General features: G+C 31.6%; 3 protein-coding genes and 1 pseudogene across 9 annotated transcripts in view; 1 reads left to right on the top strand and 3 right to left on the bottom strand.

Moving 5' to 3' along the window:
* LOC107641335 (lupeol synthase) overlaps positions 1-2,591 on the bottom strand; it is a 41,469-nt gene extending 38,878 nt beyond the window's left edge. Inside the window, exons 1-2 of the mRNA XM_016344831.2 lie at positions 2,397-2,591; positions 2,043-2,228 (exon numbers count right to left, since the gene is read on the bottom strand). Of these exons, the coding sequence (XP_016200317.1) occupies positions 2,043-2,228; positions 2,397-2,591 (381 nt within the window). The remainder of the gene's footprint in view (positions 1-2,042; positions 2,229-2,396) is intronic.
* On the top strand, positions 5,152-8,014 carry LOC107644504. 6 transcript variants are annotated; one of them, XR_002347496.1, is made up of 4 exons: positions 5,152-6,076; positions 6,168-6,251; positions 6,333-6,469; positions 7,954-8,014. XR_002347496.1 is itself a non-coding variant. In XM_021103024.1 (2 exons), the coding sequence occupies exons 1-2, from the start codon at positions 5,473-5,475 to the stop codon at positions 6,170-6,172; spliced, it is 609 nt and encodes a 202-aa protein (XP_020958683.1). In that variant the 5' UTR covers positions 5,152-5,472; the 3' UTR covers positions 6,173-6,326. The 6 variants fall into 6 exon arrangements, 3 of the variants coding, with proteins under 3 accessions (XP_020958683.1, XP_020958681.1, XP_020958682.1); XR_002347494.1 differs by having other exon boundaries at positions 6,173-6,251; XR_002347495.1 differs by having other exon boundaries at positions 6,188-6,251.
* LOC107644505 lies at positions 8,450-10,187 on the bottom strand. 2 transcript variants are annotated; one of them, XM_021103025.1, is made up of 3 exons: positions 10,096-10,187; positions 9,065-9,370; positions 8,450-8,569 (listed from the first exon to the last, which is right to left on the bottom strand). In XM_021103025.1, the coding sequence occupies exons 1-3, from the start codon at positions 10,129-10,131 to the stop codon at positions 8,537-8,539; spliced, it is 375 nt and encodes a 124-aa protein (XP_020958684.1). In that variant the 5' UTR covers positions 10,132-10,187; the 3' UTR covers positions 8,450-8,536. The 2 variants fall into 2 exon arrangements, with proteins under 2 accessions (XP_020958684.1, XP_016203860.1); XM_016348374.2 differs by lacking the exon at positions 8,450-8,569 and adding an exon at positions 8,648-8,681.
* LOC107644506 overlaps positions 24,267-26,211 on the bottom strand; it is a 15,158-nt pseudogene continuing 13,213 nt past the window's right edge.

Consider the following 26,211-nt stretch of genomic DNA (forward strand, 5'->3'; position numbering starts at 1 on the left):
AAATAATTCACTCAAACCAAAAGAAATTTTTGTGTGAACAAATGTGTTAACGATATATAAAATTAATTATAAAATCAACCGTTTGGTTAAAACTATTTTTTATTTTATTTTTTACTCAAAATAGAGTAATATCCTAAATTGGTTGTTAAAAAATTTTTAGTCAGATAATTTAATCTTCAACAAATTTTAATAATCAATTCAGTTTTTATCATTTTATTTTGTTAGATAAATTAAGTTTTACGCTATATTTTATTAAAGGTGAGTTCTACTCAATCCCCTCTAAAACAACATGTAAATTACCTTCTATGACGTGATATATTTTAATTGGATGTTTAGTTTTAATTTGAGTTAATTTAATCCACTAAGAGTTAATATCTTAACTAAAATAGGGACATTTTGTAATTAAATAGTTTTATAATATGGATAATTATATAATTTCTATAAATATTAAAAAACAAATTTATATTTTTTATCATTGTTCTGAAACCAATGCAACAACCCCATTCCTTTAAAATTGAAAGAAAAAATCAACTAAGCCCTACCCACCCATTGACCCAGCCCCGCAACCCGCAGCCTCCATTGCCCTGCAGCCATGCCAACCACCGTAGCCACCTCAACCCCGCAGTCCCGCAGTAGCTTTATGAAGGTATGGTGTTTGATATAAGTAATAAAAAGTTACTATTGAATAATCTGCTGCTATTTTTTTATTGGTTTCCTGGTGTCATTTTTTCCTTTCTATAGGACATATGTGATGGCCCAATGAAAGAGTTGGAGACATTAGGTGTTTCAAGGTCTTTTGGTTCTAAGATGTCTGATGATCTATAAGTAACCAATGAAACAAAAGGGTATGATTCAGGAAGGTTGAATGAGTCCAATGAAATGACAAGTGATGTTGGGACCAACAAGCATTTTAATAAAGGGTCTAAGAAAAAAATGGAGAAAGCCACTGGAAGTATGATTTGGGGAAGAAGAAAAGATTCAGTTTGTAGTATTTTAGTAAATTATACAATTATTCATTTTGGGATATAATTTAATTTTAAAATAGTTTAACCATAGTTAATATAACCAATTAAAGAATGACATATCATAGAGGGTAATTTATATATTATTATAGAAAGAGTATAGTAGAATTTAACTTTATTTAAAAATTAGATTAACTGTTAGACAAATACATCTCTGTTGTTATTTAATAAAGACATATCAGTATTAAATTTTTTTTAGAATTTTCAAATCAATCCTTCCAAAAAGATAAATGGTATGATGTGTAAATTGATTTGTCTAACGAAATAAAAATTGGTGGACTGATTTGGTAATTAAAATTTGTTAAAAATTAAAGTGTCTGACCAAAATTTTTTTTAAAAACTCCATAACCAAAGCATCCAACTAAAAATTTGTTGAGATTCCCAATCCATGGTCCGGGTCACCACCTTTCCTGCAAACTCAAACTCTTCTTCGCCCAATTCCTGATAAGCTCTAAGCTCTAATACCATGTAAGAGAAGCTGAGGTGCAGTGATGTGCAAGAACAAGAATATGAAATCTTGAGAGAGAGCAAAAGGAAAACAATGATCTAATTGTGATGTATTAGTCTTGATTAGTAAAAGGGCTGAAGGTCATTATTATTGCCTTATCAGAGACTCAAAACAGGTAACTTATGATTCAAGTAATGCAGAGTTAGTTAATGTTGTTTTATCAGAATTAGTTTTATCTTTGTTAATTGACTTTGACTCAGTTCTATCACTACTCTCTATACTTAGAGACTCATTTGAAATATTACACTTAAAAATAATTGTAACTTTATGAATAATTTAAGAAAAATTATAAACGATTTTAATTTTAAAGACTAAAATAGTGCTTAACTCCAATAATATATCCTCTGTTAAAAGAGGAAATATTCAGGCCGGAAACGATGGGTTTATTATTAGGAAAAATTTTACTATTTGTATCATTAGATCCATGTAAACAACAGGGTTAATACTCAAAAAATGAACGATGATATAATAAATCATATAAAAAAGCTATTATGAATTTGATCGTAGCTAACCAAAGGTTGAACGAAAAACAAAGGGCCAGAAAATTCAGCAGGCCAGTGACCATCATGTGCTTGAATAGAAGAAAAGAAAGTGAGAGATCTTCTCATTGTTGTAATCAATGCTTCTTTTGTTATCTTCTCTTCTTCTCCCACTTTCACTGCTTCTGGAATTTCTCCACGTTGGTTCTCCTTTGTGAGCTGCCAGTTAGTTAATAAATTAACAGTTCAATTAATTAGTGAAACCAAATATCAAATAATTAATAAAGGACGTAACTGGGTCATGAATTTAGAATTTTGTGTTCGACTCTCTCCACCGATATTATCTTTGATTTTAAAAAACTAGGAAGAGCATCAACTGTTATATACCTGCATCCTCGTTAAGAGATCAGAGCTTTGTTTGATGGAAAATCTATTTTTAGTAAACTCTTGGCGCAGCCTTTCAACCTCGGCACGTTCTTGTGGTGTTCCTGCATTTGGATCAAACTCCCAATGTTGTCTTCCTATGAAATTGTTCCCTGAAACCAGGTTCTTCCCTCCTTCTGCTATCTTTAACTTCCACATCTTATCTTAACTATCCGCACACACACACACACGAGGTTTTTGTATGCATAAAAAGTAAAGCTTAAGTTTCATCAGGAAGATATATATAGAAATGTGGAATTATTAATCTGAACTAGAGTACCACCCGCGCTACGCGCGCGGTTATATAATTTATCTATATGGCTAATCAATCACAAAAATTAATATTAAAGAAATAAAGAAAAAGTCTAAATTTAAATACAATGATATAAACATGTGTAATATAAAAATCAATCCTTCAATTTAAATATGTTAATGTATGTGGAGAAGCTTCACTTCTTTACTAATAAATGTCTAGTTAGTTGCATTATAATATTACTTATTTTTTTGTTTAAATTTTTTTGAATTTCATTATTATATTTGTTGGTGTATGATTATATTTTTCTTATCTAAACAAAGTGGAACAGAGGACCGTTAAAAATAATTTATAATGTTGTTTAAATTATGATTTCAATTTATATAAAATGTTTGAAATATAATTTTTTATTTGTAAATTTTGTTTAATTAATTATATACTTAAATTGTAAAAACACCACTTAACAGTTAGTGTATTATAGTTATTCATTCTTTTTATACCAATCTTATTTAAAAATCAGGATAATGGTCCTACTTATATTTTGAACTACAAATATTCTATTGTACTAATATAGTATAGGAAGCATTTCAGGTATTCCAGTGTAGGAGGTCTGGTATGCTATAGGTTATATCCATTGAGATATATGATAAAATAATAGAAGGGTTTGGATGAATTGGAAGCGGACTGGTGTATATATCAGGTGATGTGGGTGCATGGTGTAGTGGTGGGGTAGTGGTGGTTGTCCTAAGCGCTGAGCCGGATGTGATGGTCTGTCTAAGTCGAGCCGCGGTGCTATGGCTCCTGACCGAAAATCGTTGTTTGGCACTATGGCCACATTTTATTTGGTTTCACTCGTTGGTGGTGTTTAAATTTAAAATGATACAAATTAAATTGCTCCTCTAATCTAATTTAAATTAAAAATTGAATAAAATTGTATTAATTTGGATTTGATTAGATTTTATTTTTTACAAACTGCTAGATCGAATTTTGTATCTATTTCTTGTAATCGATCAAATCCAATCCAAACTGTATCCATATAACTCCAACCTATTGAAAAGTAAACTTACCTAGTTTTACAACAAAATTAAAGTAAATGACGGATGTACCCAAGTAATTAACAATACGTAATTTCACTTTTCCTTATATATTAATCACACAGATAATAACATTCCAGTTGTTGCAAAGCAAGGAGTTACAGAGATTGTATATTAATTACCAAAAATATGAAAACTCCCTGCAAAATTACCCTCTTGGATTTCACTATTTTTCGCAAGTCCTCTAATTACCAAAAATATGAAAACTTCATGCAAAATTACCAAGCACCATAATAGATTATCACTTTAAATATTAAAAGAAAAAGCATACACAAAAGTGATGCATATAATATTCACAACCTCATAGTGGTTGAATTCAATATAAGGGTTCAATTTATTATTTTTGAAAAAAAAAAAAAACAGACACACATTTTCTAATCTCTCCCATTTTATTGGTGTTAGCACTTGAAAATAAGTCTATAATGATATGCATGTAACACATTTGTCTGCCATTCGTCTGGGGAAGTATTGAACCAAACTCTAAATTGAAGTTTATTACTGAAATGTAAATTTAAACTACATTTTTTTATTAGAGCAAAACACAAAATAAATTAGAATTTAGTCTTAGTTTGTTAACTCAAAACAAAAGATATATTCGAACTTCATAATAAAGAGCAGAGCATAAATATATTTTAGTGTAGGATCCAGTTAATTAAACCCAATTGATCAATTAAGAATTGCTAACTGTGATGACGGGGCATATTCAAAACAAAATGGATATATATATATCTAACTGTTTTTATCCTTTCTTTTCTCTGTCATATAATTTTAAAAAAATATCATTTTGAAACTCAAATCAAATTGTTTATTGAGTTCATAGAGTAGTTTATAAATACACATATAATTTCTCAAATCTCTATTGAAAATAAAAAATTTGGCACTCAAAAAATTTGTAATCTGTAAGACCTCTAACTTTTTAAAAGTTATTAATTAATTATTTACGATGATTATATTTATTTAAGACTATATTTCGAAAATTTTTATATAAAAGTTGAGTAAACTCTTATTTTTGATTTAGAGTTCTTATAATTGAAAAATAGTGAATATTTTATATGCCTTAATTTTAAATATTTATATTTTTAACCTTATTTTATAAATAAAGGAGAACTAATTTATTTGCCTCCAATTTTTATTTAATTAGTATTTAATTGAAACTAATTTATAAATTTGTAATTGAAAACCCAATTTAAAGATGGATATTTTATATTTAATTTAATATAATATCTCTTAATTTTATTAAAATTTAACAAAACTCCAATTTGTCTAAAAATCCCTAATTTTCCATTTGGCCCAAATTAAACCCTAATCCCACTTGTATCTAACCCTAGCCGCCATCAGTCCTTCTCCTATTACACCCACAGCAGAGAAAAAACAAAAGAAAATAAGGAAAGAAAGAAAGAAAGAAAAGAAGAAAGAGAGAAGGAAAGAAGGGAAGTGGGAAAGGGGGGCTGCCGAGGAAGAGAAGAGGGAGGCGGCGCGGTGGGTGTCACTGCCACCGCCGCCGCCGCTGCTAATCGAGAGAAGGGGAGATCCAAGGAGAGAGAGAGAGCGTTGGTGGGAGAGGAAAACCGCTGCCACAGCTACCGCGGATCGCCACTGACCTCGCGCCCGTCGCCGCCGACCACGAGCCAGAGGAGAAGAAGAACGATGCTATTACGCCGTCCCTCGCTGCAGATGAAGCTCGCTGCCGCAGATGAAGTTCGCCGCCGCAGCTGCTCCTGTTCGCGCCGTCGTCGTCGCCGAAGGGAGCCATCGTCGCTGTCATTGGAACAGAGGGCGAGAGAGAGACAGAGAGCTCGCGGTGGGGGAAAGGATAGGCGCCGCCGTGCTGCGTGAAGCTATCGCCGCCGTTCCTGCTGCCGTCCAGCCTCAGTTAGCACCGCCGAAGCTCCTGCCATCACCGTCGTCGAGGAAGCTCACCGGAGTTGCTGGAGGCTACCGCCGCTCTATCTGGTTCTATTTTGAGTCGCACAACCGTGTCCGTGGCCGCCGGAGACCGTATCTGAAGCTCGCGGTGGGGGAAAGGATAGGCGCCGCCGTGCTGCACGAAGCTATCGCCGCCGTTCCTGCCGCCGTCCAGCCTCGGTTAGCACCGCCGAAGCTCCTGCCATCACCGTCGTCGAGGAAGCTCACCGGAGTTGCTGGAGGCTACCGCCGCTCTATCTGGTTCTATTTTGAGTCGCACAACCGTGTCCGTGGCCGCCGGAGACCGTATCTGAATCCTCTGTCTTCTTGGGTTTTGGTTGTTGCAAGTTACTCGGCTATACGCTGTTGTTGGAACCAGGCCAGATTTACCGGTAAATGCTTCCTCCTTTCTTGAATTTGTTCTATTTCTATTTTGCTCTGCTATTCTGATTTTATTGATATCCCTGCTGCCTTACCAATCAGAATAGTGTTATTGCCATCAGGACAGATGCATAGGTCTCTGATTATGTTCTTTGCTGCTCCATCGTTCTGTTTTCTATAGCTGCAGTAAGTTATTTTAACCTTGATATCCTTACTGCTATTATTTTGCTATGAATTATTGAGAATTTCGTGATATTGACGTTCTAGGGTCGAGTTTCGGTAATCGCATGGTTGGAGTAAAAGCCGTTTTTGTTGTGAAAGTAAACGGAACTGTGGATGCAGCTGCCGCTGAATGCGAGCCGAAAGAAAAAGAGTTTATGTCTCGTAGTTAGATCACAATCGAGGTAGGATTTTTTCTTAAAATCTATTTTATATTACAGAGTTGTGATAAATAGATATTGATGCAAAAAGATATATTTCTGTGATTATATTTGTCTTGTGGATGTGATGGTTTGTTGGACTGGATTATTGAGTGCTTGATTGCTTGAGTGAAGTACGGTTGTTGATAACAAATAGATTTGAAAAGTTATTTACTTGATTATTAGGAAAGTGGTTTTTCTTGGTTTGAAGTTAAAGCGGTTTGATTTTGAGTCGGTCTGATTTTATAAATGATTTAATACTTGAGCTGGTTTGACTTTAAAAAGAGTTTTATTATTGGAATTGGTTTGATTTGGAAATAATTTGATGCTGGAATTGGTTGAATTTTGGAAAGTGATTGAGATTTGGAAATGGTTGAGAAATGGTTTGAGAAATGTTTGGATTGGACCCGAAAAGGGTGGCAGTGTCCGAGTTTTAGAGGAGACGCTGCTGAAATTTTATAAAATTAAAAGTTTTATTTAAAGTAATTAATTAAAAAGATTTGTTTTTAAGCATTATACGTTTTAAGGTTGATTTGTCTATCAAAGAAAGAATTTTGTTTTGGAATTGAGATTGTTAACGAACAGAATGAAAAAGAGGATGATGAGGATTTTATTTGAAATATGGCTTTGAAATGAACTTGGAAATGAGATTTGGATTGATGAATGGTTATGATGTTGAGAATGTTGAGATGTGAACTTTGAATTATTCACATGGCTTATGAATTTGAAATATCTGAGATACGAGGTTCCCTGGATTAAGTGCCGTGGCTTGCCACCACGTGTACCAGGTTGAAAACTCGATACTCTGTTGACCCTACGATGTAAGTGTGTGACCGGGCACTATATAAATTCTCGGGAATGTTACCCCCATTGAGTAATATTGATTATTTGAGAAAAAGCTATGCATAGACTCTTGGGGATGCACGTCGGGGGACAGTCTAAATACAATTCAGACTTGTCGGGTTGGCTGGATAACCGACAGATGAGCCTCATCAGCCATAGGACAGGCATGCATCATATGCATTTGTATGCTTTGCTTGGGTTTGAACTTGTTTTGGTTTGCCTAATTGCTAAACTGTTCTTAATTGCTACTTGAACTATTTGCTGTAACTGCTTCCTACTTGTGCTTTCGTTGTCTGTCTTGCTTGTGTTTGTCTTGGCGTGTTACATTTGAGAATGGACTCTGGTGCTGAATTAATGATTGTGTTGTTTGATTGCGTGGTTGGTTTCTGATTGAGACTTGCTTATGAGAAAAAAAAAAGACTTTAGATTTCTGAAAATAGTAAACATTGTTTCTTTGAAAAGGTTTTGAACGATTAGCTATTGGATTTTAAAAGGATTCATAAGGCAATGATAATCACTGAATTTGAAAACAGTTTTCTTATTGAATATCTTCTTATGACAACTTTGAAACTCCGTGGTGAGACCGTGTGGTTAGGTTCTCACCCCCTACAGCTTTACCTTTTCAGGAACCGGATGAAGAAGCGTTAAGAAGAGTTATATTGCGTTTGGTTTATATGTCGTGTTAATTAGATTATTTTCTTTCCTCGTCTTTGTTATTACAAGTTTTTATAAGAGGGATAGGAGTTATATGTTTTATATGTATATTATATATTATGAGATATTATGTAAGGAGTTCTTGTATATGAATCTATGCCTGCTTGTATTTTTCTTAAGATAAAGTATTAATTTCCAGTTTTCAAAGGAATCAGCGATACAGAGTCGAGTCACAGGCTCCTATTTTAATATTTAGTATGTAAAGTAGTCGTAATACTTCTTGCTATCAGAGTAGCGCAGCCGGAAACGTGATTTCTGATAGTAAGGGTGTTACATAATCCATATAATATAAACATAGTTAATAGCATTAATGATGTAACATCAGAAACAATCCAAGATGAATAGCTTTAAAAAAAACATTTTACCTGAAAGTATGCACAAAATAGACACTTCTTTGTTTTTTTTTTCTCTTTAATTTTTTCTTATAGAAGCAAAAGAGAGGGACAAAGCTCTTAGTTACCACTTACCAGTATTCGAAAGTATGCTCAAAGTTACTCAGTTCGCACTGCTTTTGAAGGGTAAGCCTCCCTTGAACCAAAGACATGGACAACACCACGACTCATGTTCACATTTCAGCAAAAATTTCTCTTACAGAATTATTTTTTGCATTACTTGATGATCTTCATTAATCCAAAATTATCTCTTACAGAATTCCCAAAAACAAATCCTTCTATTCCAGCTAATAAATTAAGAACTCAAAACATCTTTTGAAAAAATTTATATTGGCATATGTGAAGTGTTAGTGATGAGAGGATTGACATACCAAATGAAGAATTTCTAACAATGTGATGGTGGGTGCAAATCCATAAAGTTGTGTTATTTTAGTCTTGGATCCAATTAGTTAAAATGAAATGGATATAACATACTAATGTTTATTCTTTCTTCTCTATATGTTATAGAATAAGGGCTGCTGACTACAGGCATCAAACCCAAATAAATAGAAATATCAAGAGTACCGAAGAGGGTAGAAAAGAGTATAACAAAATATAATCAAAATCCAAAAATGAAATGATAGAATAATACCTGTCTGCTAGGGTACTTTGGGGAGCTTTGATATGATTCATTTTCAACTGCATCTGACTGGATAGAGTAAGCTGAGTTTACAGGAGGCACTGATGGAAACTCATTCTGATGCTTTGAGGGAGTGACTTCAAACCACCAAAAGCTTGTCTGTGTGCTCCCCTCTTTTGTCGCATCATTCCACCGTTGCCGACATCGAAATCTCCCAATCTTCTCCTCTTCAAGTGCGGCACACCATTCTGCCACTACACTCTTCCAGAGATGCCATTGAGCCACTGCCCTGTCTGGTGCTTCTGGCTCCCTTGTAAGCTATCCAACAACAAAAAGAATAAATAAATAACTATCAAATGCACAAATTAAATTTTATCCATAATCCAATATCATTTGATCAGAGGACAGATCAGAAATTTTCAATGTTAATAGTACTTTATCTATAGTCAACGATATGATTTTTAAAAGACGGATCTCAAAACATGATTTTAGATGAATAATTTGAGAAAATGTATGAACTTTAGAAGTGAATACTACCATATGTGCCTTTGGTCAAGAAAGTCATTATACTATTACAAAACTGGAAATACATGTATCTCAGTATCTGTAGAGTGTAGACTTGATAAAAATCAAGTCAATGAAGAATAAAGAGAAAAAAAAAAACAACAAAGGTCGAGCTGTTTGAGGTTTTTTCTTTCTTAACTTCATGTTATAATCTCCTTTTAATATATATTTTTTTAAGTCACAAACTTACAGGAAGAACAGAAATTGCATCAAAGTTTAACGTCCTCATACTAACCAAAATGCAAAAAATGTTAAATAACTTTTTTGGTTCTTGTATAATTCATATATAGTATAGGTCATGTAGTTTCTCATATTTATTCAGATTTCGCTACAAAAACAATTAAAGAAGATTGATTCTAATCCAACAATTAATTTCTTTATATTAAATATTAAGGTGGTGACATGGATGCTATATTTAAATAAATCCTAAACCATTCAACATTTAAAAGTTAAGGACAAAGTTCTCACAAACATGTTACCTCCATCATCCTAGTTTGAATAACTGAAACCATCATTGGGTGAACTGGAAGAAACACTGCTGAGGCAGTTAATAACTTTGAGTTCTTCTTTTTAAGGACCCTCAACAAACACTGCATAACAATTATGGAAAATTTAAAATACATGGAGAAATACGTAGATTGCATCAACATTCTCAAAAAACAAAGCTTTTTTACTCTGATTCAATCACAGTTTCAAGGAATACAACAATTTTCACTATCTATACATCAGTTCAAAGCCTTACACAGTAATATTAGATGAAAGACTCATATCCAAGAGATTGAAAACCGATATCACAGCAAACAGTCCTTAAAAACAGGTCAACAATTATACTGTTGGTTCTTTGGCTTTTGATTGCAGTTTATAGTAAAAGAAAGCAATTAATTATTTGTTCTATTGAGGCTAATGTATTAAAAGGAATTATATATTTACATGTAAAAATATATATGTATATATATTTGAATTGCATCCACAACCTAATCAGCAACATAAAGCTACATTGAATAAGTGGCTGATGAACAATCACAATGATAATACAGTTTAATAATCAAACTTTAATATTTTTTTTTGAATACTCAGACGTACTCTCTCCCTAGGTTTTTCTCTAATGATGTTTATGAATATTCTTTACAATTTCCAATTTTCAGTTTATTAAAACCCGAGTCACAGACTCACAGGCCAGCTTGATAGAAACCTGAAGCTTATATCACCAAATAAAAGAGAAGGAAATCAAACAAAATCATCGATAATGTGAGAAAATCTCTTAATGCTAGTTTCTTGTCCCTCTTATACAGTATAAACTTCGTTAATATTTTACTCAAAGACGCTGCATTTCAATAAAAAAATATAAAAAAAGAATATTTAATGGCAAAAAAGAATAGGAGAAGAAAAAAACACTGCTCGATTCCTCAATCATGAATATTCTTTCCTAAAAAAATGAAGAAAACGATATACAAAGAAACATGCAATTAAAATTCACCATTCAGCCCAAACCTGTGGCACTATTCAAAAACAGGGGAGCAAGAAGGAGATCATTTGTCATGGGATACATACTAAATGATTCACACCAATCATAATATTTACCAAATAGACCTCGTTCTGCATTATATTGCAGGTATATTCTTATGTTGAATCTAGAACTATATATATGGGCAATAAAATGCAGAACTGACAATATCTCCCTCCTATGCGACAATTATTATCAGCTTATGTGCATACATTTTTCCTTATGAATGTCATTTCTTATTTCTTATTTTTTTTATTGGATCACAGTAAATAAACAATTATAATTAAACTAATATATAAACTCTGCAAAAATTTTTGATGAGGAAGGGACTGAAATTGTTCATAAAGAATATACCCGCAGCAAGACATTGATCTTGACGGGATTTTTATGTAGTGTTCAAGCTTGAAATTACTGAGAAATGAACCGGCTTGAGACATGCTAATGTAGCCATAAGTTTTGAAGCAAACACTTGCAATTAGTTATATGAGACCAAAGACATCCCACCTTAAGACACTACCAATAAGAGAAGCCTTAAGACAAACTTCAAGTAACTATCTTCTACTTGCAATCACTGTCATTGCTAAAAGAAAAATATATCTAAATCCCCAATTGCAACATGAATGTCAACAACCCAAGCAATTTGAGATGATAATAAAAATTTTGGTTATAGTTTTAACAAAACACATCACAGGCAAGCAAAACTGATTATAGTCTTATATTTGTAAATATATATTCACCAAAAACATGTCTTTGGGGTGCTTTTTCCTGCTGCAACGATGTAAACAATTATCTAACCTGGGAACAATGTCTACAACAGAAAATATTCAAAAAAATATTGTCCTTCAAAGCCTAATGTAAGATATTTAAAAATTCAACTACCAAAATATTCTATATAAGTGCTTTGTATTATGAATTTGCATATAGAGTTTCAAGCAAACAATGGAATCCAAGTCTAGATTTACAAATGTCTAGCAGAAGACAAAAGAGTAGTACCTCATCCTGTTCAATTATTAAACAAAAAAGGCCAAAACACATAATCAGTAACCACAAAGAGATTTAGAGAATGAAATCATCACAAAACATTCAAATAAAACAAAGAGAACAAAAGATATATACCTCTACTCACCTTCAGAAAGTAGCTTCTTATTTGGTGGTGCAAGATATATACCTCTAGTTCATTCACAACCATATTCACTGACAACAGTTCCTAAACATGATTTTAGCTCCTAATTACCTGCTATCACTGAAAAAAAAAAGATTTAGATCACGTAAATTTCCTAAACGTGTTGTAATTTTTCAAATATATGAAAACACAGCTTTTTGATAAAGTTTGAAAGTCAAATAAATACTTCCTTAGTTTCATTAATTTCTCGGAGACACATTGATTTTGTGTGGCTATTCTAACTTAAAAGTAAATTACCTCTGTAATACTGCCCACGATAGGATACCAAAGCTCACCGTTCTCTACACCGGTGTCATCAACTTGCGGCTAGCTGCTCCTTCACCGTTCTCTTCTTTAAGTGTAGCACGCCATTCTGAAGATATTAACACGAAAATCCATATTCAATTTCAATTAGCATTTTCAACCAATCAAACAACAAAATAAAGTATATCCAAGCGAGAGAACTAACCATCCTTCATTCGCAGCACTAACCACTAAAGAAACGACGGCGACACCGTCCTGCAGAGGACGCGGCTCTGCGGATCCAACAGCGACGGTGGACTCCATCACCGTCGTCGCCTCGTTGCTCTTTTTTTCTCTGCCGATTTAGCTTCTGTGACCGTCGTCGTCGTCGCCACCTTCTTCTCCTTCTTCCGTCGTCCTTACCTTATTCGCCATCATTTTCTTCTTCTCTGCGACATCGACCGTCTTTCTTCGTCTTTCTTCACCGTCGTTCTCTTCTTCTGTCGTCTTTTCTTTCTTCAACCATCGTTTTCTTTGTTCGTCGCCACCCTCTTCTCTGTGACCGTCGGTTTCTTTCTTTCTCTCTTTCCTTCTTTTCTTTCTTCACCGCTTAACTTACATATATATGAAAACAGTTGTAACAAAATCATTTTGAATTTCAATTTGAATCAAAATCCCGCCAATTGTTTTGTTCATATCAGATTTTTTATTACTTTATTAATATTAATTTTTGTTGTTTTGCTATTTGTCATGCAATAAAGAGTAACACTTGTCTATTATACAAAGCACCACTTGTCAAGCAACCAACCCACTACTACTCTCCTATTATATATTAATAGATTAAATCATTTTGGTGAGTATATTAAAAAAATGTTATTTATATATTAAAATTAGTCATTATATATTTATATATATTATATAATAAAAGAATAAAGTATACTTTTTGCTGTCTCTGAAATTTGACAAAAATTTTAAAAATATTCTTAATTTTTATTTTGTTTCAATTTTGTTGTGACATAAGTTTTTAATTTGTATCAAATATATTCACGAAGACCAACTCAATAATAATTTCATAAGAATAACATTCAACACAAGCAAATCAAACATAATTTTCATGCATTATTGTTAGATTGGTCTTAAATTTTTTGAAAATTTAACTGTTGAGGATTATTTAAGGGTATTTTTAAAACTTTTGTCAAATTTCAAAGACAAAAAATATATTTTATTTTTAATAAAATTTCTTGTTGTAACACCCTAACTATCAAGATGTCACGCTTTCGGCTGTGCCACTCTGATAGCTCGGGTATTACGAGAATTCTTATAATACTTAACACAAAAATATGAGCCTGTTTAAAATCTTAAATCGTATTACCGCTCCACACACTTTTTACAAGCATTAACTAATACAATTTCTATCCCTCTTACAGAATGTATAAAGATAAAGGCAAGGAAAAACATAATATATAAAACAATACAATACATCATATAAACAGAAAATAGAATAAATTCTTTGTGACTTCCTCGTCCATATCCTGAAAAGAAAACACCTGTAGGGGAGTGAGAACATCATCCTCGAAAGGATTCTCACTATAGGGTTGCAGAATTACTATAATAGGATACGTAAAAATAAAACCGTTACAGTGATTAATAACCACCTTATGCATCTTTTCAAAAGTAAAGGTTTACTATTGAAAATCTGAAATCTTTTCTGAGAGAGGAAACTGTTATTTCTTCAAAAATTCTAAAGCCTTTCAAAAGGTTTTTCCTAGACAGTATGAATGACCAACATGTTCCAAGAATAGGTTCATTAAGTCTATGCTAAACCAGTTTAGTTTTTCATACTTTTCTAAACCAGAAACACAAACCAAACATGGCCTTCAGCCCACCTCATGATCAACTAAGGCCCTAGGCCTAAACAATCCAAACAACAACCAATTACCACAATCCAACAGAGTTTCAGTCACAAACACAAGTAGGAAAGTTCAAGCACAAAAAATTACTTCAAATAGAGCGAATAGCAATTAAACATAATTAATCACATAGGCAAACCAAGTACAATATGCACACCCACACAATGTCACATAGATGCATATGATGAATGCCTATCCTAGTGGTTGATGAGTCTCATCTGTCGGTTATAAAACCAACCCGACAAGTCCTGGTAGCTAACAATTGGACTATCCCCCTGTCTGCATCCCCTACTCGAGTAATTCTCAAACATAAACATATAACACCCTCACTGGTGTTTATCCACGGGGGCGAGCTCATCCGGAAATTTCAAAGTGTCCGGCCACACTTACAACATGGGGTCAGCAAGTATCGAGTCTCAACTTGGAGCACGTGGTGGCTAGCCACTGATTTTACCCAGGAAAACTCATATCTCAGATAAGTGGAAGTGCAACAATCACCTTATCAACTCAATAATCATCCATATTCATACTCAGCCATCCGGCTCATAATATATTCCACAATCAGCCATAATTTATTATCATATACAACCATCCGGCCCATACCATAATAGCACTTCCACTATCCAACATCATCAAACTCATAAAATATTGAAATAAAAAATCAATTCTTTCCAACCTTGGCATTAAAATTTCCATTCCTCAAATCATTTCAAGCTCGTAAGCCACTTTTCCTCAAACATAAATTCCTCTTTTTAAAACATGGTCACTGAGCACGTGGTGGCTAGCCACTTCTCCTCAAATGTAAATTCCCATTTTTTTTCTTAAAAATAAGATCACTCTCCACAACTTTTTTCCAAACATTTCAGAAACTACACCAAATCAAAAGCCTTTTCCGAGGGATTCAAAATCATTCATTCTAAAACAGGATTTGGTAACAAAAGTTCCTCAGCAGAGTCTCAAGTCTTTAGGGGAGACTGACCTAACTCATTTTCTTAAATTCATTTAACCTCTAAAACCTTAGTTTCTTGATTTGAATAAAGGAAAGAGGATTTAAACCAAAACCAAGTCATGTATCCAAATATTCCGAACCAATTTCAAAACCAACTTAATTAAACCAAAACCAATTTATTTAATCTGAAAACCAATTTTAATTTCGTTCTTAAATCAAAAATCCTCCCAAAGGCTCGGAATTGTTTAGTCTCGCTAAGCCGAAACTTAAAGAACATTTCGAAAACAAAACGAATTTAATTAATCAAAATTTAATCTCTTTTTTTTTTAATCCACTAAAACTCCTCCAAAAGCACTTCCTTAATCAAACTTCAAAACATAGGCCCTTTCATATTTAAATCAATCGGAAAAACATAAACTTTTCTTAAACAGCTTAAACTCGAAACATCTATTTCTTAATAAATCAAAAACCAAATAATAGGACCTCTCAAATCCAAATTCTTTTCTAAATCACATTTTAAAACAGGATCTTAATTTCATAAAAATTCGGCAGCATCTCTCCTAAAACTTGGACTTTGTCACCCTTTTCGGGTCCCAACCAAACCTTTCTGCAACCCTTTCTACGGGTTCAAAACCAAAATCAGTTTAAAAGCAAGCTAAATCCAACCATTCATATCATTATTATCTCTCCAAGAAAACCGATTCAAAATCAACTCATTATCAAATGACCAAACCCATTTTCAAAACTTTAAGGAAACAATCCAATAACAGTCCATTTATCAAAACCAAACAATAATCCAAGCAAACATATAATCATATTCGTTCAAAACAGCCAGACAATACATAAGACTTATACAATCACTAAAAAGTATATAATTCTCACATCAATATCCATTTATAACAATTCCAAAATATAAAATAGCTTTTTAGAAAACCCCTACCTCAAAGTCGAACCCTTTAAAAGTTAACGCATCAAGAGTCATCTTTCTATTCTTAACTCGCGGCAACAACCTCAGTGATTCCCAGGCAATATCAACAGCGACAATCAAGATTCACAATCAAGATTCACAGCAACGACAACCTATTTTACATAAATTGGGATTAATGCGAAATGGATATTAAATGAAATTAGAACATAATTGTTAATAGAGCATCGCAGTAACAAGGAACGAAACCAATTAGTCTACGAAGCAAGACGACATCGCGGCAGCTTTCATTTTAATCATACAATTTTCGAAACTCAACCCTGAGATATTAACATCGCAAAATTCTCAATAGTTGATAACGGAATACTAACACCGAGAGTTTGAAATAAAATATACTTACGATAACAGCAGAACGGACGAGCCGCAATCCCAAACTGACCTGACAGCAGCTCAGGTAGCGGCCAGAAACTCCTGTGGATCAACTATAATAACCACGCAGCATCAAAAATCTTCTCGAAATCCAAAAGAACAGAAACCACAATTAAAACCCTTACCGACAGTGTTCCCCGACGATGGCAGCGGTATCTTCCAGCGCAGAGGCTCGGCCACCCACCTCCAGCAGCGGTATCTTACTCACGTTGCGTATATTATTACAACATCAGAATATGTTTTTTATTCTTCAACATATTCTTAATAACAAAAATTAGTACAAATAATACATATTATTATTATTATTATTATTATTATTATTATTATTATTATTATTATTATTAACGTTTATTTAATAAAATAATTTAAATACAGCAAAAAAAAAAATTTGTTTACTTACATAAATAGGATGATCCAAATAGTTGATAATATGTTCTTCAGGCGTCAGATAATTACGTACCATTTTTTTTTAATCCTTTAAACTAATATTCTTTTTCTTTCCACGTATAAACTTAACTCACCACTATTCACTGCTACTCACTATACTCTCCTCACTAATACTACCTACAGACTAACCCACTTCCTTCTCTCCTTCTCCCTTATATTTTTTGCTTCAGCTCAAACACCATGAATGGGAGGAGAAGAAGAGAGCCCAACGCATGCATATATACATGGAGCATCACTGGCGCTGGTTTCCGGGGTGGGGGCTGTCTCCTGCATGCAGGCAGGACTGCAACACGCCCCCCGCGTGGTGCAGCAGGTCCATTGGGACTCCGCGCAGCTCTGCCAAGCCTCACGGGCCTTGACGTACCACGCTCCTTGCGTCGTGACTCACCACGCCCCCGGTGTGCTGCCACCTGGCTTTTCCTCTCAGCCACCACGCCCCCGGCGTGCTGCCACCTGGCTCTCCCGCTCAGCCACCACGCCCCCGACGTGTTGAGGGTGAGCTCCACCCACCGATAATTTCCCTCCTTGGCCAATATCCGGCCAATTCACCAACACTGCATCTATAAAAAAAATAATTTCCGATGGAATTCAGTATTCCTTGAACCATAAGCATTGGTCAGCTCAACTCATAGAATAACTTTGCATTCACATAGAAATGACATTAGGAAAAACGAGATAAGAACACAGGAATTACTGCAAAGCAAACATTATTTTCATAAATGGCTTTGTACCAAAAGCTTTCTGTATTCTATACCATGAACTTCTTTTTCGTCTATATCGTTTCACTTTTAATCGATTGTTTTGTGATAATCTGAATTATAATCGATTGAGTTATGAAAAATCTAAAATTCAATTAATTGTTTTGTTAATTCGATCAATTGATTTTTTAAAAAACACAATTTCACAATCCTATACGGATGTAACGGATCAAAGATAAAATTTTAATCGATCGAGATTGCCAAAAAATTATCACAATTAATAGAAGATCTAATTCGTTATTGTTTTTTTATTATTAATAAACAAAATAGATGAATGATAAAATAATAATTTATAAAATAAAAAATAAATTTTATAATTAAATAATATATATAAGAGATTAATTTGTAATTAAAATTAGATAAGAACTATTTAGCAATTATTAAAAAATTTAAAAAATATATTTTGTTATGGGACCATTTAATGGTCCAAACGTTTTGGGACCATCGAATCTTTTGCGCTCCTTAACTACTATAGTCGTATTATTGAGTGATTAGAGTTGCCAAAGCACTTTTTGATTTCGTAATGAAACCATAGTGTGAACAAGTGAGGTTGAATGAGTCCCTCTTTTGATGCATGGGAAATTGAGTAGAAGGTTGAAGAATCATTTTGACTCAATTTCTAAAATATGGTGTGAATAAGTTAGGTTCAAGAGTCCATTTCTTGTTGCATCAAGAAATTAGATAAAAAATACAGTGATTCTCTTTATATCCAATTTCAATCTATCCCTTTTATTTTTTATTTCAATTTTAATATTTTTTTTATTCAGTTTCAATTTATGTTATTTTGTTCATTTTTTTTCTTATCATTATCTCTTTTAAAATCAATAAAGATCAAAACTTTAGACTTTAGATTATAAAAATTTGGTTTAATTACTCTGTTGGTCTCTATAATTTCGTGAAATTTTCAATTAGGTCCCTATACTTTTTTTTTAATTGGATCCCTGCACCAAATTTTTTTTTCAATTAAGTCCCTCTTAGTAGTAATTAGCTTAATTTTATAGGGACCCAACTAAAAAAAAATTGGTACAGGAATCTAAATAAAAAGAAAAAAAAGTGTAGGACCCAATTAAAAAAAAATTTGGTGCAAAGACTCAATTAAAAAAATATATAAAGACCTAATTGAAAATTTTGCGAAACTACAGAGACAGCAGAATAATTAAACCTAAAAATTTTAATACTATATTAAACCACTATTTCCAAAAGCTTATAAGATAATTATAATTTAATCCTATCAAATTATAAATATTCTAAAACAATTAGCGCATATATATATAAAGGGTAGATCTTACTCCATCTCAATTATAGTGCCCTCAAAGAATTCGGTTGGATTGAATTTCTGCATTAAACAAAATTGTATTATTCAATTAAAATAAAGTCTTAAATTAATCTTGTGTCCAATTATTTTTTAAATATTCTTACCTCTAACCATTGAAAGGCTATCAGAGGCTCCCAGACAGGGTATCCACCATTACTGCTCTGAAGTTGAAATTCAGTAAAATCACATCAAATTGGTTGCTTTGATCAAATTATATGCGTGAATAAATTGTTTATTTAGGAAACAACAAAAATTAGCTAACAAAAATTTAAACATAAAAAATTTAAAAATTGTACATAAGTATTTAAAAATTTGCACATTTAAAATTCATATTGGCTTTGTTTTTTCAAATTTATTCTAGGTAAAAAGTTTTAATGAAATCCATAATAACAAAATTATATAGGTTATGGTGAAACTATACAAAACTAGAGAAAAATTAAACTAATAAAATAAAAAAATGAATAAATTTTTTTATCAACTATAGAAATTTAATAATAAATTTTTAAACTATATAAACCATTGTAAACTTATAAGAATTTATAGAATAATTAAATTAACAGATAAAAAAGGAACGCATATGCAGAAATAAAGTAATAATAAAGAACGTCATGATAGAAAGGCATACTCGTAGAGAGAGAATCACATTCATAGCATCATAGACTCTTTGTTCTTCCATTTTTTCCCCAACAAGTTCAGTTGGCAATTTTGACAATATAAGTGCAGCCTACATATAAATTTAAGGGAAATTTAGGTAAATACAATAAATGAAGAACAATATTATTAGATTATTTTAACTTAATTTTTATTTTTTATATATATTTATTAATGTTAATAAATTGAAATTCAATCTCCTCTGAAGGGATTAAGGGAAGAAGAAGTATGAAAGGAATTGAAGGTTTGAAATACTATGAAAAAATATTAAATCTGAATCCCCAACATGTACAAGGCTGTGCTATATATATAGAAAGCTCAGCACACCCGAATAATAAATTCTGTCATTACAATTTCTATTATAACTACATGAACTAACTATATTACCTAATCTAACTAACTAACTATACATTCTATTATCCCCTCAAACTTAAAATCATCTCTTGGGAGTCACTCTAAGTTTCTTCTGAATTTTTCAAAAAGAAACCATGGATTTAAAGCTTTCGTAAAAAATGTTAGTAACTTGGTCTATTGCACTTATTTGAACATCATTAAGCAGCTTTTTTTTAGTTTACTCTTTCACGGACAAAGTGAAAATCTAGTGCAAAGTGCTTTGTCTTACTATACTGTGAAAATTTGGATTATCTGCCAATAATACTGTACTTATATTGTCATAATACAAAATTAGAAGTGCAATAGGCTGGACATGAAGCTCCTTGAGTAGATTTATTAGTATTCAAATTATGTCAAAAGTAGCCAAGAATTGAAGCCCATGGTACTATACTTTTGTGCTGATTTGCTCACCGAAATTTATTTTTTGTTGGACCATACAATTACTACAGGTTGATCTTCTATTATCAATGTTTGACCCACTATCCGAATTTGAAAAAGCAAACATTCTCAAGTCAGAACTAGAATGAGAAATTAATACCTGATAAGATGTTCTTGCAAGATACGACCTTCAAATCCTTTAAAACATTTTCAATGTGACAACAAAGGATTCTACATCTACTGCCTAACCTTATTTATAAAATAAGCAATCTCTCTCAGATCTTGTATGTTAACATAGTATACTGAAGAGAACTAACTATGGATCTATACAATGTTGGATTTTTAAAATTATCATTGCCATATTTTGACAGTTTAGCAGCTAATACCATAGGAGTCGATTGATATAGATAGTTTGAGATAAGTAATAAGAACTAGATTGCAATTTATATACTTCAATCTCTAGAAAATAGTTATCACCAAAGTATTTTGATGAGATATACTTCTCTTTCCTTTCACTTTCTTCGTATTCCCTTCCCACCTCCTTTGTTTTTTGTTCTTTTAATACTTAAAACACTCAATGCCATAGCAATTAGCAATGGCAGCGCCAAGTAAAAACACACCAGATCACAAAAACAAAACTAAAAAGACAGCCTAACAAACTACATAAACATCCAAACAAAATTAGCTACCTCTTAGAGCCACCATCACAATAACTACACAAACTATCAACACTAATATACTCCATACCATATAGTTCTTTCTTTATATCCTACAAGTGAAACTCCTAAACTTTGAAGATCTTATTATTATTTCAACATCTCCATATACTTCTTGTATCTCGATTTTTCTTTGGCCTTACCCTTCAAATCCCTGTTGACAATCATACTACCTTCCAGTATTGCAAATTCATTATCTAAAATTCAAAAAAATATAGCTTCATTTTGACTTAAATTTCACATCTGATCTTAGTAACATCTTACTGGCTCCATCAACATGTTCTGTTCCCCCTCTTTTCCTTCAAGACACATTTCTCCTCCTCCTTTTCAAATACCATCCCTCTTTCTATACATATCTTCATGGTCTTCTCTGTCTCTCCACTTTTTGTTGCTCATGCTAGACTTTGGTTGTTACTGTCAACTCTCTCCCCCCTCTTTGTTTTGTTAGAATTTTTATTATAATTGTAGTCCAATTTGTTCATATAGAAATTAGTTTGGGTAGTGTTATAATTATTAATTAATTATATTAGTAGTTGGTCTGTTTTTTAATGAAAAGAATATAATTGTTAAAATTTTTTATAAAATTTGAGTCTCCAATTCTGATCACATAACAGACAAACACATCTTGATTTCATTTGACTTGGTGATTAAAGAATTGAAAATTTTAAATTAAATCAAAGATTTTATTAGCAAGAAATGGAAATCCGTGAATTATTGATTTTTTATAAAATATCTAACATGTAATATCAGAATAAAATTGTCTCTGCTTTGTCATTTTAAAATTGAATCACTATGCGTTATTTTGATTAATTATTTTTAAAAAAATGCATAATATGAATTTTGAAATAAAAAAAAGTCATTAAAATTAAAATTAATGCATCATGAGAAGAGTGAATAATAAATAATACTTACTGACAAAATTTTTTGTTGCTGTAATTGTTTTTTATATGGAAGTGGATCTTCTCAATTTTTTTTAACAATTGAGAGATTTAAGTGTGATTTTTCACTATTAATTTTATAAGTGGGATTAAGAATAAATATGAGAGAAAAAATAATGAAGAGTTAGAGATCACACTTTACACTCTCAATTTTTTTTAACAATAGAGAGAATCTATTGCGGAGACATGTGTTCAACAAGAACGCAAAAATGAAGAATTGAAAACGTGCGTTACTTTAGGTTTTAGTGACTTTTTATAAAATTATTATTGTGCTTATTATAGGTATGTTTGGATAGGTTTATAAGTAATTTTTTTTGTTACTTTTAACTATGAAAATGTACAGTATTAATGTCTAATACAATTTTCAAAAAATCAAATTGTAATAGTTTAAAAAGTTATTTAAGTGTTTATGAAAAATTTAAAAAAAAAATAAATTCTCTCATAATAAAATTTTTTTTATCACATTTCTTTTAAAATAAGCACTTTTAGAACTAAAAAAACCAAACACACAATAACTTATTTATAAGCTACTTCCAATGGATTGTTGTATGCACAATACGGGATTCAAACTGCCTACACTTGCTTAAGCAAATGAGTGAACTAACCACTCGACCAACCCAAGTTGGTTATTAATTAAATTGTTTAATATAAGCATTTATGTGTTTGAAAGATATATTATATTTGGCCCATTTTGCTTTTAACTGGGCTTCAGTTTTGTTGTTGTTGCTGTTCACTTGTTTGGATTCAAAGTTGAAGCAAAAATTGCAATTTTGTTTTGTTGAACTTGGATACTCCATGTTTTATCAAAATCATTTAGCGAGTGGAATATATTTAATTTTGCTAGTCACTGAATTTATTTATTTGATGATAATGGTTATATTTATATGTAATATTAATTCTTCTGCTGTATATCATATTGTGATTAATATATAATTTATTAAGGATTTATTTATTTTGTTGATCTCTATAGTTTTGGGAAATTTTCAATTAGGTCTCTATACTTTTTTTTTAATTGGGTCCTTACACCAAAATTTTTTTTCAATTAGGTCCCTTTTAACAGTAATTGGTTTAATTATATAGGGACCCAATTAAAAAAAATTGGTGAAGGGACCCAAATAAAAGGAAAAAAAAAGTATAGAGACCTAATTAAAAATAAAATTTGGTGCAAGGACTCAATTAAAAGGAAAAAAGTATAGGGATCTAATTAAAAATTTTGCAAGACTATAGGAACTAACAGAGTAATTAAACCTTTATTGAGGAGTAGACACAACATTCTTGATAATAATTATATTTAAAGAAATCACATAAATATTAATATGATATATTTATAATTGTTGTAAATTATATAATGAATTTACCCACATGAATTTATTATATTATTCACATATAATTAGGTTGAAATAGAAAATATTTTTACTTTTTAATTAGTCTACAGGTATTAAGAAGTAATATTTTATTTTCTAATTTTAATACTTCAGTTAATATAGTGAATATTATGTGTGTTAAAATTTTTGTTCACAGATAAATTTTAATGACACTGTGATTCATATTTATTTTAATATAACTTACATTAGCATTTATGATCATATGTTACGGATTTTGATATATCTATTTAAAGGATAAAATTTAAAATATATCATAAATTAAGCCACTTCAATTTGTTAGTATAGTTGTGAAGTTAGTTTTAGTTGTTAAGTTTCCCGCCATATTGCAGATAGTTAGTTAGGAGAAGTTTGTGCTGTATAAATTAAGCCACTTCAATTGTATTCAGTGGGATTCATCGTTCTAAGCAAGTTTTCTAATTGCTCGCTCTCTTTCATGCTCTTCACCATTGTCACACACAACCTTCAACACTAATTCTCACTCGGCAAAAAAAGTAGGATGACTATTAAAGTACGACCAATTAAATAAAACATTCATATAAATTTATTATAGAGCAAGATGTTTGAGAAAAGACAACTTGTATCAAAGTCAAACAAATACATACGAAATACGAAACACATTTTACATATTGTAGACAAGCAACCATATTATTATGATAAAAGCAGCTTAGAAAAGTGTAGTAGGAGTGAATTCGAGAATTTAAATTATTATGGATGCAGTGGTTCATGTATGCAAAACTCTGCTGCGATATTCTCCCAAAGCCCAAATAGGAAATATCATTCGATACGATGCATAGTTCAAGAAGCAGTTCCTAAAAAATACTCCTGTGGCATCCTGTATATACGTATTTGAAAAGTATTAAAATTATGTTGATGACTGATTAGTAAATGACACACAAATATATACATTGTTTTCTGCTAAATGCTAATGAAGAAAATAAATATAAAGAGGACTAGTTAATTAATTAATTAATTACCGGTTGAGGGAAGTCTCCATCTTCCAGTTGTGAATTGATTAGTAACTTCATTCCACGGTGTATGGGTGTTGGATCAATCTCAGCCTTTTTGATACAAAATAAAACTTTATATAATAGAAACTATGCATGCAATAATATATTGAAAAACAGGGTTCACCATATGAGTATAGTACTATATATCACATATGATAATTGCAGTTTGCAAAATAGATATAAAAACTAAGTGAAAGTAAAATCTATTATTTCACTTTCTTCATTTCAAAAAAAAAAAAAAAGAAAAAATAAATTCTCTATCTCAATATTCTATCGTATCATGTTTCTCGTTCCAAACACAGTTTAAGATTTTACTTACTTGCCCTGCACCGATAAGCGACAATAAAGCCCACGATGTTTGAACTATATTTGCGCGGTTGCCTTCTAAATTTGTATACACCTGTTTGACAAAGAAATTAACCATCTTATATGAGTACAATTCTGATGTAATGAAAATGGTATATTTAGTATCATGACATTATATTTGTGCAAATTGTTGCAAAGATACAATTATGCAGTGAGATCGAAAGCAATAGAACTAAAGAAAAAACTTGCTATGCAAGAAAACTAGAAAGAAAAATATCAGTAATTGTGTATTAAATGATTTCAGTATTCTATCTGTTAGTAGTATTTGTTGGGTATATGAAGATGGTAAGATGACAAAATCTTATATTTGTGTAGTGGTTTCAAGGCACGATTAGATCGCTTTCTTTAGAGAGATATTTGTCCCCACACTTAGTTGCTATATGGTTGATGACAATACTCTACCAGAATACAATGAAACCTAAGAATTTCTTAATTAGCAATGGTAAGAAATTCTCAACTCTCTTAAACAAAGAAAATCTCTTAATAATTGAGTAAATTGTACACTTAGTACTTGTATATTTGAAATAGTGGACAATGACTTATTTATACATATTGCACATAGCAATTATGATTAGTTACGTATACAAATAGTTGTGTCTTTTCTATTGCCAATAGATACTATATTTTGAACATACACAATCGTTAAAGAGTTGTATCCCTTTAGCCAATAAACACAATATTTTGAACATACACAATCTTTAAAAGGTTGTGTCCCTTCAACCAAATGGTACTAAACGATTAGTAACCGTTTATTAATATTAATAATATTAATAATAATATCAATAATATTAATAATTTTAATTAATCAAATTTGTAAATACCCTTCAGTATTTAATCGATCTAAGGCTATTTATACATGAGACTTTAAATAGCTTAGATCACAAGAAAATACTCATAACAATATATCAGAATGTGTAACTAACATGAGACTAAACAATCTTGATTTTCTTTAGCTATTTGCCTAATTACATTTTGTTTGCTCTATTTTACTGTAATTTTGAATAGTATCACACCTTCTATAACCTAAAAGTCTAGATTTCAATCTTTATTATCCTCCAAAAGAAAAAAAATAGCATAAAACAAAATAAAAAGAGAAAAAAAAAATTCATACCAAACATT

This window comes from Arachis ipaensis, chromosome B05 (genome assembly GCF_000816755.2).
Source record: "Arachis ipaensis cultivar K30076 chromosome B05, Araip1.1, whole genome shotgun sequence".
In the NCBI taxonomy this organism is placed as follows: domain Eukaryota; kingdom Viridiplantae; phylum Streptophyta; class Magnoliopsida; order Fabales; family Fabaceae; genus Arachis; species Arachis ipaensis.